General features: G+C 36.3%; 1 protein-coding gene across 1 annotated transcript; it reads left to right on the forward strand.

Annotated features, from left to right (window-relative positions):
- Positions 1-1,154: 1,154 nt before the first annotated feature.
- LOC118061287 (methyl-CpG-binding domain protein 4-like protein) lies at positions 1,155-2,489 on the forward strand. The gene is made up of 3 exons (XM_035074716.2): positions 1,155-1,617; positions 1,694-1,890; positions 1,993-2,489. The coding sequence occupies exons 1-3, from the start codon at positions 1,195-1,197 to the stop codon at positions 2,111-2,113; spliced, it is 741 nt and encodes a 246-aa protein (XP_034930607.1). The 5' UTR covers positions 1,155-1,194; the 3' UTR covers positions 2,114-2,489.
- Positions 2,490-14,416: the final 11,927 nt, after the last annotated feature.

Here is a 14,416-nt window from a genome sequence, read left to right on the forward strand (position 1 = left end):
ACTGTTGTACACCTTAATCTGGGCTTTGTGTCAATGAAGGAACGAGATGGTGTACTACATCTTCGATAGATTGCTATTTAAGATGAATCTAAGGCTTCCATAAAGCAAAAAAATCTCAAACATATTTACAAGAAGACAATGAAACAATCTTAGTGCCTCATCTATGTCTCAAGAAAAGTTTGTAGCGGCCAAAATCATCACTATTTTCTGATGGCCATCTTCACAAGTGGGGGAATCCATCCGATTTACATATAGCCTCAAAGAACACAACTTCACATCCATCACGTGTTAACAGATTACAGCTTCCATCCTATGTGCCTCTCAGCAAATGAAAACCCCATGATAAATGGAAGCAAACAGAGAAAATTTACTGAACCTACTCTGCGTTGGATCCTTGTTTTCTCTTTGACCTACTACACAACTTGGAAGGCGGGGAGGAAGAAAACTCGAAAGGTAAAGTGGGAAAAGGAAGGGGGAAAGAGAGGGGGGAAGGGGAAAAGGAGAGGGGCGGCTATTAGGGTTATGGGAAAAGAAAAGGGGAAAGAGAGGGGGGAAGGGGGAAAAGGAGGGGGGGCTGCTGTGAGGGTTAGGGTATCTAGTTTTAGGGTTAGGATTTTCTTTTTATACCCTTTTTTTTAGATATAATTAAACCGGTTCGGTTTGGTCCGGTTCAATCGGTTTAAGCTTTTTTAAACCGGACCAGTCGGTTTTTTTATTTTTTAATCGGTTTATTCGATTTTTTTATCGGTTCGGTTTTTTCGGTTAATTTTTTCTCGGTTTTTTCGGTTTAATCGGTTAGTCGGTTTTTTTGAACACCCCTACTAGCTTGTATATATGAGCATTGGATCATTCCATATTCTACTTCGGTTTTCCTAAATTAAGATTAACCAAAAAAAAAAAAATTCCCCCTCGATTATCTCCCAAGTGAGCAATGAATTAATGAACAGAAAAAATAATCATAAAAAGTTCCCGCTCTAGATATGGGATGCGCGGGCTATACGAAGAGATTGGATTCTTCAATTTTGGAAATAGCGGAAAGAAAGAGTGGAATTCCAAGAAAGCCCTGGAATATGAAACGATATTTCTTTAACAAGGGGAGTGTGTTCCAGCACAAACAGAAACCCTATTGCCCTCCTCTTCTATATAAAGAAAAGGTTTGCCCTAGAGAAACAAAATCAAATCTAATCTAATCTAATGGAGGGTGGGGCAGAAAAGAAGAGAAGAAGGGAAAGTAAGAAGAAAAGGAAGGATTTCGAGTGTGATGGCAAAGCAGGAGGTGGTCATGGACGGCCGGTAGAAGTCAGTGCTAGTGTTATGGGGTTGTTTTCTGAATTCGCGTTTAAAGGTTGTTCAGGGGGGACAGGGCAGGCTTCCTCCTTCACTCGACCTTCCATCAAGAAAGTCGAAAGGGAAGAAGAAGCTCAGAAGAAGAAGAGGAAGAGATCACCCAGGCTCACTGCTGCTCAAATGCGTGATGTGGCATACCTCAGGAGACGACCCAACAACCGTTGGATTCCGCCCAAATCTCCTCACGAGCTTCTTCAAGAGAATCATTACCATGACCCTTGGAGAGTTCTCGTCATCTGTATGCTATTAAACTGCACATCGGGTGGCCAGGTAAGATCCTTACTTGTTTTTATTAATGGAAATCAGCATAGAAAAAGCATGATCCCAAAGAAATTTCTCATTGCAGGTCAGACCAATTTTAAATGACTTCTTCACCCTATGTCCTGATGCAAAGACCACCACTAAGGTTGACCAGGAAGAGATTGCCCATCTAACACGCAGTTTAGGTTTCAAAAACACGAGGGCTGAGAAGATAAAACGCCTTTCTGAGATTTACTTGGAAGAGGACTGGACCCATGTCACCTTTCTGCCTGGTGTTGGAAAGTAGGGAAATTTCTGTTCAGTCCGCTGTCTGCTATAGCTATTTGCATTGATGGTTTTTCCAAACTGATCTGACTCATTTGAATTTCTTGTCTGATTGTTCAGGTATGCCGCTGATGCATATGCAATATTCTGTACAGGGAGGTGGGACAGGGTGGTGCCAGAGGATCACATGTTGACTAGGTACTGGGAATTCCTTCGCAAGGGTAGATGGATCATAGAATAGATGGGTTGTCTCTGTTTTGTATTTTGAAGAGACAGATCACCTGGGGGTTAGTTTATACTATGTTTATTGTGTCCCTAATACTAGGTCTTTTGATGCCAACTGTGTGTGGCAAGTTAAACCCCCGATCTGTGTCTAGCTTTGAATAGCCATTCAGGTATAACTAACTAATGGAGTAGGATCCCAGCTATGTTTGGACTGAGATAATGTAGGGATTGGCTATGAAGTTCTGTTGAATTTGAAGTCTTTCAAGATCCCAGCTATGTTTGGGTAATTACTCGAAAAACTTCCAAGAGTATTTTCAAGGGAATGCCAGCTTGAAAGGAATGTTGCTCGCTTCTTCTTTGGAATTGCAAATGTAGCTCGATGGATTACTCTTTACGCTGTTTCAGAAACTTCAACAAGTCCCCATCAGTTTCCTTTTGTAAGGCAGCGTAAGCCTCTGTAATATGCCTTTTGTAAGTTTAAAGCTTCCAGTCGCCTGTTGCAAATAAGAGCAACAAAACAGAGGAGAAGAAAACGATCCCAATTTAGTTGCTATAAGGTTCTAAACCGAGTTCTTGGCTATCATATTTTTGCTCTAATGATTTCCAAACATAGTAAATTGGCACTTGAAACACAACATCGGTCGATGTTTCAAGGAGATCTCCATGCATTTTCATTACTGGGGGAAACATGAAGGGAAAAAACCATATAGTTAGCAGCCACAACATGCACCCTTCTGTGTAGCATTGCAGCATGCCATTATGTGTAGCATTGCAGCATGCCATGCTCTGAATTCTTTAGGATCAAAAACTTCAAATTGTGCCTCTCTTCACAAAGTTTCATTAACTTGTGATGCTATTATTATCTTAAAAAACAACCTTGAAAGGCTGAGAGGCGTTGTTGCATTCAAATGATCGTTTTAGCCTCCTTTGCAACAGCAGGGACAATCATGTAGACCGCCTTAAAAGGTTTTGCCAAGCGCAATATCCTGTGAAAAATAATAAAGATTTTCAAGAATTTTGTAGAATGTGTCTCCATTAATTATTTGAAATTCTTTTAGAGTATTTTCAAGCAAGAATAATTTTTTTAGTTATCCCAAGTATTGCAATATTATTGAAATATTTTATTTATATTATTGAAATATTTTATTTATAGTAGATATAAATTCTTTTATATTAAGTCTGAAAATAATCTTTTTAATTGGTTGATGAAACGGTTGATCGTTTTATATAATAATTTTAGTGGTCGATCAATTCAATCTAAAAGTATTTATATTTCTAACTTATTAAGATTCTTCTGAAATTTTGAGTCTTCTTTGTATTTGAAACATTCCAAGTGTCAACATAAAAAAATATATAGCATATAAAAATCCTGGTTATTAAACCTGGCTTGGCGGGTTAATCTAGGACCCGGTGGCTGGACCGGTCCGGATTTAATAAAAGACTTGTCGGGGCAACAACCCGGCAAAACCTGGTCAACCCGACAGGTCAACCCATGACCTAGGCAAACCCATCAAGAATTATGAATTTTTTTTAATACAAAACTAGTCAATTTATGATTTTTTGCCCAGAGGGTTTACGGATATCCTCAACAAGCTCTTGTTCAATGTAAATCGTCATAAAATATGCTAAGAGCTCCTCTTTTATTTTAATCCATCCATATATATTATGATCATCTATTGCACCTAAGCCTTCAACAATAAATCTATTGCACCTAAGCCTTCAACAATATTTTAATATATTGATGGATTAAAATCTTGACCTGCGTTATAGCACACACCCAAGCTTTCAACATGGCTTCGCTCTTGACCTCGGTCGATGTTTCAAGGAGATATGATCATTCATTAAGACTAGGGTGCGTGATCCAAACCATTGTTCTCCTTCGGATGCATATGGGGGGACATTCAAATTGTAATAAACAAACAAATAAATAAAAGTTTCCTGTAGTGATATCTGATGCCAACTTTCCCCTGCTAAAATGGCGGTTATTGACAACCTGTTGAAAACAATGGCGATGGTAGCAGAAGAGAGGTAAACATTGGTCATCTTTCAAGGTAATACAATTTAACTTACATTCCCCTTTCAATCATAGTACAACTCTCAACCTCATTGAAAATGGGAGTAAATACCTTATCCTCCATATTTTTTAGTCCTTGTAACCAAACCAGTGCCAAATGAAAGTGTGATAATAAAATCTTACTAATTAAAAATCCTGAATTGGTAGCAGAGCTAGCGTCTTGCGTGTTAAAAGTAAAACACCATATTCCCATATTGTAAGTGATTCTAGAAAACATTTGTCTAGAAACAAGTGTTGAAAAACAAAATTACGTGGGTGTCAATGATGTCTAGATATGTACCCTCCTCTCTATGCAAGATGGCAAGCTTTTTCAATGACTCGTGGCATTCATTTGGTATCGTGTTCATGTTCTAAATAAAATTATATAAAAATTTTAAAAAATTTTATTTAAAATATATATTTTTATGTTTTTAAATTGTTTTGATGTGATAATATCAAAAATAATTTAAAAAAAATAAAAAATTATTTTAATATATTTTCAAGTTTCAACCTATATAGTATAATTGTTACTATACTTCCAAACTCTCGTATAAATCTTTAAACTATCCTTGTAATAGGCTGAAACTTGAAAGCATGATGTTGTTGCGAAGACCAACATGTTCTTGAACATTAGCCTTTCATCAGCATAAAATAAGAAAAAAAATATTATTTTTGATTTAAATACTTTAACTTAAAAGCTTAACATGGTATTTCCTTCAATCATCTCAACCATAATATTTATATCATACATTGAACAACAAATATCATTATAGAAGGATAAATGAGATAAACATGCATACATGAACATGGTTATATGAATTTTCGAGTTAAGTTCATCTATTCAAGTTTAAACGTTAATTATACCAATTAAGTTATACAAATGTTTCAATATTACAAAATACAAGGATATACTCCTTAGACTACATAACAAAAAGGTGAGCAAAAGCTAGAATCTACTCCTGCCATACATGCGATGGTCCTGAAACAAAATATATATTATTGAAACATGAATATCACAATAAGCATAGTAACACAAATATCCAATAATTTAAAAAGGTAGACATGTATTCTTATTCTATTCACTTCTCCCCTTTTTGTTTCCATTGAAAGTCTTTCTCATTCAACTACTAAAACTTTTTCATCTACCATTTCAAACTTTCATTCAAGATTCTATAAAATCAACAACATCTATTTCCACCTAACAGATTGTCGATACCATTTTTTACTGGTATGATCATCACCCTATAGGCATCGATATAGAGCAATCACCTTACTCAAGACACTATCATACACTAAATGTTTGTTAGCCGATGCATGGTGATCCCTTGACCCGAGATCCTAACATACACTAAATGTTAGGCGATACATGGTGATCCCCTTACCCGGGATCCTGACATACACTAAATATATGAGAAGGTAATAGTTTTAATGGTGGGATTCTATATAAAGGGTTATTGCTAGACAACACATAATGGAACAATTTAAACTAGTTCTTTACGGTGTAAAGGTGAAACCGTAAAGGTCGAAAATAAAGAGAGGGGGGGATGATGCAATATGGGTGGTTGTGGATCATTTAGCTAACTTAGCCCTTTTTCTACCACTAAAGATGATTGACCTAGTAGATAAATTGGTCAAATTGTATGTTAAAAAGGCTGTAAGGTTGCATGGGGTGCTAACATTTATTATGTGTGACTATGACCCAAGGTTCACATCTAGATTACGACCAAGGATTCAAAATGCTATAGGGATGGAATTGAAGTTAAGCACTGCATTCCATCCACAAACAGATGGGTAGACTCAAATGACCATTCAGACTTTAGAGGATTGTTAACGACATGTATACTAGACTTCGGGGGGTAGTTAGGAAGAATCTTTGCCTCTGGTGGAATTTACGTATACTAATAATTATCAAGCCACCATAGGAATGGCTCCTTTTGAAGCATTGTATGGCCAAAAGTGTCGTATCCCTTTATGTTGGGAAGAAGTGGGAGATGTTATAGTTTACATTTTGAGTTGAAGCTATGTATTGGAAATTATATAAATTATATGAAATGATGATGAAATTAGTGTGTAAATTTCATTGTAAATTGATTAATGATGTGAGGGATCATTGTTATATTTTGAGAAAATGATTTTATACACATATAGACACATCCCTTAAGGAAGGATGGATTAAAATAAAATGTGTGTCTGATGTTAAATGAATGAATAAAGATAGGATTGAATGGTGATAGTTGAACCATTATTGATATGTCTTTGAAATGTAAAATATATAAGGAATAATTAAATGCAAATTGTATGCATGAGGTGGATACGGTACTTGGGAGAGATAAGTTAGTTAGTGATTAAAGTAGTGACAAAAAGACTTGACCAATGATTATATAGAGTAGATGAATTGGTAACCAAAATGATTTACTGAAAGCTAGTGTGAGAATTTGATGAACATGTGTGGAGATTGATTTGAAAGGTTGAGAATGGGTTGCTTTGAATTTTTATGTATATGGCCTAAACTTTTACAATAATAATAATAATTAGATTGATGGTTTAATTTTCTTGAATATAGATGGCATGTAAGATTATTAGGATTGGGGTGGAATTTGGGTCAGATTCCACATAGATGTTGCAATAAGTTCCTATTGAGACCCGAGATGATTTGACTGTGGGAGTGCCACCTGTGAGAATTTTGATTGATATGTAAAGGAATTAGGGAATAAGACAGTTTCTGTAAAAACAATAAAAATTATGGAAGAGTTCTCAAATTGCAAAAGAAACTTGGATACGGGAGTCTGAAATTATGAAAAAAAATTCAGAAATTGTTTCACAGATAGGTATGAATCTTAAATTTCAAGGATGAAATTTTATAAGGAGGGAGGAATGTAGACCCTCGGTTATAATTTTTCCGGGTTATTAAAATATGAGAAATTTAACCAATAGTAAAATGGGTTAAATTAAATTAAAGAAACCTAAATCAAGATAAAAATGGTGATATTAATGAAATAAAAAGTGAATATAATACTAAATTGTTGAAAAGAAAAACATTTGTGGGGACAAAATGAATACGTAAGACCAAAAGGGGTCAATATTCAAATAATAGAAGGTCAGGAGTTTATGTACAAATGAATAAAAAGGGGTGGGGATAAATGTGCAATTAACAAGAAGAGAGTACTATAAATACCATTCTATTTTCTCTCTTGGAGTGACTTGCAAGAGCAAGAGAGAGTTTAAAGAGAGGATGGAGAGAAGACATATTGATGGTAGAAAATCAAACAGCTATAACTCCACCTTACACCGTTGGATAAAAACAATATTCAGATATGTTGTTTTCCTCCATGTCATGTCCATTTTAACTAGAGGGATCTTCTATATCAGTCCCCGTTTGAGAGATATCATGAGAGGTAAATTTCTGGGAAAATACACTTCTGGACAATCTTCGTCGCCAACTATTTTCTCATTTGACCACCATTGGATCGGGCTATAATTTAGATATGTTGTTCTTCCTGATGTTGTCTAAATTCTAAATAGTGGAGATCAGAAACAAATACTCGATACAGAAGTTATGCTTCTTTCACAGAAGGTTTGCAAGTTTGAGGCCAGTTCGGTTAAACCCATGTTTCTGAAATTTCACCATTGGATGTAGTTGATATTTGGATATGTTATACTTATAATAATGCATTATAACTTGGCCATATGGATTTTGTGGAATATTATTCATTTGTTATTTATGGTTGATTAAAACTGTTGTTAAAATTGGTTTTGTGTGAACTGAAACAACCCTAAAATTAAAGGGAAATGGAGCATTAGAAAGACTTAATTTTTGGGAGACTTTGGGGCTGCCGTGACAGCCCTGAAAGTGTATGTTTAGGGGGGTAAATACCTCTCCAGAAAAAAAAAAAAAAACAGGGGCTAAAATGACAGCCTTCAGTATAGAGTTGTTTGAGATCAAAAGTGCCTCCAAGAAAGTAAAGCAAGGCTACTATGACAGCCCTACTAACAGGTGTTAAGGGGCTGATTTGGACAGCCCCAAGAACAAAAAAAATATAATGGGAAATTAGAGTCCCATATAAAATGATTAAGATGAGGTAAGTTTGGGTTAAGAAATTATCTTGGAAACAATTGCACGGTTCAGGTTAACAAGTGGCTATATAAACATGAAATAATGATCTAATTTAGATATGAAAATCTTGCATGAAATCATATAATGATGCTTTCTTATTGATAAGAAAACATTGAAAAAGGGAATGAATGCTATTAAATGATGGTCTTGTGTGGAGCAAGAGAGGCATCGATTGCGGGACCTCAAGCTAGTAGAACGAGACCATTGAGAGGAACATGTTAGTGTTTATAACCTCATCTCTTTATATTTTGAAGAATTTAAAACATTCTAAAATTTTATTTGTTTATGCTGTATGTTGATTTACAATAGTAAAGGATGAGAAATTTGAGAATGAAAACATGATTAAACATGATAGCTGGTGTCATAAGTGCTGCCAGGGAAAAAAAATTGTATAAGGTTATTATGCTTGTTATTCTAATCATCCCGGGTCTCAATTCCACAAACATCATCATACATATCAAGGACAATATTTATGATATACATTATATAACAAATATCATTATGGATGGATTAAAATATAAATACGCATACATGGAACATGGTTATATGAACTTTAGAGTTAAGTTCATTTAATCAAATTTAAACATTAATTATACAAATTAAGTAATACAAACATTTCCATGTTTACAAAATACAAGGGTATACTCCCTATAACCCAGATTACTAGAAGTGAACATAAGATAAGATCTACTCTTGTCGTGAATGCGATGGTCCTGAAACAAGATATATAATATTGAAACATGAATATCATAATAAATATAACAACACAAATATATAATAATTTAAAAAGAGCAAATGCATTCATATTGTGTTCACTTCTTGTAAACACCCAAAGGAAAAAAAAAAATATATATATATATATACATTGGCAGCGAAAACTGCATTCATCATCATCTCTCTCTCTCTCTCTCTCTCTCTCTATATATATATATATATATATATATAGAGAGAGAGAGAGAGAGAGAGAGAGAGAAGAGATGATGATGAATGCAGTTTTCGCTGCCAATGTGGAAATCGGCAGCGACGCAGCTTTCGCTGCCGATTCTGGATTTGGCAGCGACGCAACCTTCACTACCAATATAGAAATTGGTAGCAACGCAGTTTTCGCTGCCGAGGCAGAATTCGGCAGCGATGCAGTTTTCGGTGCCGATTTCTCAATCAACAGTGACGCAGAGCTGGGAGGGAGGGGTAAAACCGGTTTTATATAAACCAAAACAAGGATAATAACACACCTAAACCAACCCCCAAACAACCCATTTCTTTTGATGGGGAGTATAAATACAAGGAGAAGAGAGAGAATGATCCATCTTCTTCCTAAACCAGCAGCTGCATGCCATTCTTCCCTTCCCCTTTGACAACAAAAACTTAAATCAAACCAGTAGAGAATGCTTTGTGAACTTGTGAGGGAGAGATGAGACCTTGAGAGAGGAGTGGGCAGCTGCATAGAGGAGAGGAAAAAGAGAGCTGGAAAACGTGAGAGGAAGAAGAAGGAGCACAACCAGCAGGAGTAGAGAAAAGAATACATTACCTTCCTCAAACTTAGTTAAATTCAGAAGGTATGGGTCATGAAACTCCCTTCCTCTTCCCCTTAAGATCAGAAACGAAAATGAAGAAGAAAAACCCTAAGAAAAATTGATCTAAGACCTAAGCCAGCTATGAAGGAAACTGAAATTAACTAGGAGAACTAGCAAACAGAAGTGAAATAAAGTCAATTTCAGAACATCTAACAAATCATGGTAGAGGGCTGGCTTTAACTATGGGGTAGGCCAACATGCATGTGTGTGTGTGTTCTGCTGGGGTAATGAAGGTGTTCTGCTGTGATGTTGTTGCTGAAATTAAGGTGTTCTGCTGTGATGTTATTGCTGAAATTAATGTGTTTTGCTGTGATGTTGTTGTGCTAAAATTAATGTGTTCTGCTGGAATTTATTGAAAGATTATATGTTGTAATTGATGGTTTTCCATGTATGTGTTCTGCTGGAATTTTGTTGAAGAATTATGTGCTGAAATTAATAGTTTCGATTTGTGTGTTGTGCAGCGAAACTCCGTTTTGCTGCCGAAACTGAGCCTTCTGCAGCAAATTAATATTCGCTGCCGATTTGTGTGTTGTGCAGCGGAATTCTGTTTCGCTGCCGCAACTGAACCTCCTGCAGTGAAATTCTGTTTCGCTGCCGAAACCGAACCTCCTGCGGCAAATCGATATTCGCTGCCGATTTGTGTGTTGCGCAACGAAATTTTGTTTTGCTGCTACAACTGAACCTCCTGCAGTGAATCGATATTCGCTGCCGATTTGTGTGTTGTGCAGCGAAATTCTGTTTCGCTGCCGAGTGGTGCGTTGTGCAGCGAAACTGTGGCACCAACAGCGATGCAGTTTTCGCTGCCGAATTGGGCAGCCTGTAGCAAACCAGTTTTCGCTGCCGAACTGTGTCGCTGCCGACAGTGAAACAGTTGTTGCTGCCGAACTGGCAGCCTGCGGTGAACCAGTTCTCGCTGCCGAATTGGGCAGCCCGCAGCGAACCAGTTCTCGCTGCCGATTTCTACAATAAGCCTCCTAGGCAGGAATGACTAAAATGCTAGTAACAATTTCATGATATGACGGTGTAAAATATGGAACACTTGAATGTGAACATATGAACTCTTGAAATAAGTGTGATGATGAATAGGATTCAAAAATAAAATAAATACAACTGTGCTGATTTGTGACCATTGATGTCTTAGGTGGTGCGGTCGGGATTGGACCATCATCAAGACAGGAACAACCCACAGGTGGAGCAGGTAGGTGACTTGCACCTTTCTTTTTCATTCGTTGAATCTTGAAATATTTTAACTTGAGTACTACCATATTGTTAGAACCGATATTAAATTGTCGAACGCTTAAATGTTGATTAAAGGTTGATTAGCTTCGGCTAATGGCATCCGAACGGATGGCCGGGATGAAGGACTGATTAGCTTCTGCTAATGGTATCCGAACGGATGGCCGGGACAAGGAATGATTAGCTTCGGCTAATGGCATCCGAACGGATGGCCGGGACAATGAATGATTAGCTTCGGCTAATGGCATCCGAATGGATGGCCGGGATAAAGGAATGATTTCGCTGCCGATTCTTGATCGGCAGCGACGCAGTTTCTGCTGTCGATGCTGGATCGGCAGCGACGTAGTCTTCGCTGCCGATACAGAAATCGGCAGCGACACAGTTTTCGCTGCCGATTCCTTGATCGGCAGCAATGCAGTTTCTGCTGTCGATTTTTGGATCGGCAGCGACGCAGCTTTCGCTATGGAATCTGGATGGATGGCCAGGACAAATGAATGACTAGTTTCGACGAATGGCATCCGAAAACTTGTGTATCTATATGTACTACTAGCTGTTATATCAAATACATGAAGAAATTATAAATGTTAATGCTTTATTTAATTGCCAGACCGTTAGTTACCATTATTATTATTATTAAGTATTTGCATTCTCTTAAATGTTTTGTACTGCTGCAGGGACGTCACACCAACGAGATGTCTAGGAAACCCGATACACGGGAACCTACTTTTGCAAGGAATTATGTAGATGCATTCTAAATCACAATGTATTTTGTATGGATCAATGTACTGAATGTATAACTTTTATTAGATCCTTTTTGTTTAAAATTGTGATGGCTATTAGTAGGATAAGAATGCAAACTCATGTCTATGTATATATTTTTAATATGAACTTCAAATCATGCAACCTTAATATTGTGTGTGCTTTTAAATGAAATGTTGATTGTATGGATTGTATTTTGATGATGTGAGGATTCAAGTTCTTTGATTACCGGCACCATGTGTATTAAATATATATATATATATATATATATATATATACTGTTGTTTTGGGCTTTGAAAGCCGGGTTGTTACACTTCTCCTTTCTAGCTTTTATTAGAATCTCTTTCTTGTTCAACTACTAAAAATTGTTTCCCCTCCCATTAACAACCTCCATTTCCAGATTTTATAAGATCAATTATGATTATTTCTGCTTAACACATTACCAATACCAATTTCACTAGTATCATCATTATCACCCCGTAGGAGTTGATGCAAGGTGATCCCCTTACCCGGGATCCTAACATACATTAAATGTATGCTAGTTAATACATGGTTGATCCTAACATACACTAAATCTATGCTAGTCCAAACATGGTGATCCCCTTAACCGGGATCCTAACATAATTAAATCTATGCTAGTTCACGCCCCAAATCAAACTTCTCATATTTCATTTGTTAGCTATAGTTTCATCACTTTCATAATACTATCCAAAATATCAACATCTATACACAACCTTTGCTCTTTTCACATAATATCCAACATTCAGTAATTCACATTTCACATCAATAACATATTAAATCATGGAATTTAACTAGAAAGTGTAGGTGCAATTCACCTACCTATAATAAAAGCTATACTCGTGCTCCTCTACAACTGTTGTTGTACCACGCTTGTGGTCCCTCATGCAAATCACAAGTTTATCTTATAAATTTTCTCACTCAAGGATATGTTTTATAATAACCATATCAATAGCCAATGAGTCTTTCTTTCATTCATTTCTTAATATTTTACATTTTTTTCCCATTACATCCATTAATATTGTTGTTCTTTGTCCAACCATAGTTATATTCATTTCTTTATATTTGAACTGTTACTGTCCACCTATTACTGTCTAATTATTGAACTTTTATTGTCTAGACATTGAACTAATACTGTCCAACCGTTACTATCCGACCTTTCTTCAGATTTTTAACTATATCTAGAGTTATAGAACTCTATTTCAAGTGAGATTAGTCTCGTTAGCAAGATAGGACATGAGGCTACAAGTTCTCTGAAGGAAAGAGAACCCAATTTTGCCTCTAAGATAGTCAAAATTTCTCATCAACAAACATTGGATTGTTACTGTTCAACTGTTACTGTCTAGACATTAAACTGTTACTATTCGACCTCTCCTCAGATTTTTAACTATATCTAGAGTTATAGAACTCTATTTCAAGTGAGATTGGTCTCGTTGAAAATATAAGACATGAGGCTAAAAGTTCTCTAAAAGAAAGAGAACCTAGTTCTGCCTCTAAGATAGTCAAAATTTCTCATCAACAAACATTGGATTGTTACTGTTCAACTGTTACTGTCTTGATATTGAGCTATTACTATCTGACCTCTCCTTAGATTTTTAACTATATCTAGAGTTATAGAACTCCATTTCAAGTGAGATTGGTCTCGTTGGAAAGCTAAGACACGAGGTACAAGTTCTCTAGGAAGGAGAGCCCAATTCTGCCTCTAAGATAATCAAAATTGCTCATCAACAAACATTGGACTGTTATTGTCCAACCGTTACTGCCTTGACATTGAACTGTTACTGTTCGACCTCTCCTCAGATTTTTAACTATATCTAGAGTTATAGAACTCCGTTTCAAACGAGGTTGGTCTCGTTGGAAAGCTAAGACATGGGGCTACAAGTTTTTAAAGGAAAGAGAACCCAGTTTTGCCTCTAAGACAATCAAAATTTCTCATAAAAAAACATTGGATTGTTACTATCCAACCGTTACTGTCTAATCGTTACTGTCTTGACATTGAACTGTTACTGTTCGACCTCTCCTCAAATTTTTAACTATATATAGAGTTATAGAACTTCGTTTCAAGCGAGACTGGTCTCTTGAAAAAGCTAGGACACGAGGCTACAAGTTCTTTGAAGGAAAGAGAACCTAATTTTGCCTCTAAGACGGTCAAAATTGATCATTAACAAACCAGACCTACAGCCCTATAGGGTCTGTCATGACCCAGTCTCGGTTGGTGACCTATAGCTGGAGTTTTATAACTCCAAATTGAGCAAGACTAATTTTTGTAGTTAGTCAACATCCAAAACTACAATTTCTATGAAGGAACCTAATTCTAATTCCTTCATTCTCCTACCCGAAATCTCTTTGAAAATCAAGAGACAAAATTGTCCAGATTCGTCAACCTTTCCATTTACACACAACATATGAAGTTATTTAGTTTTAGCAACTAATACTTTTTCCTCAATTCAAGTCTAAGAAACCTAGTCTATAATTCAACATCTAGGCATCAACTCATAATCGACTTTGAAACGACTCATAAGACCATGTTTAGAATACCTTACCCGGTAAGAATCAAGGTTTCGA

Source organism: Populus alba, chromosome 14 (assembly GCF_005239225.2).
Source record: "Populus alba chromosome 14, ASM523922v2, whole genome shotgun sequence".
Taxonomy (NCBI): domain Eukaryota; kingdom Viridiplantae; phylum Streptophyta; class Magnoliopsida; order Malpighiales; family Salicaceae; genus Populus; species Populus alba.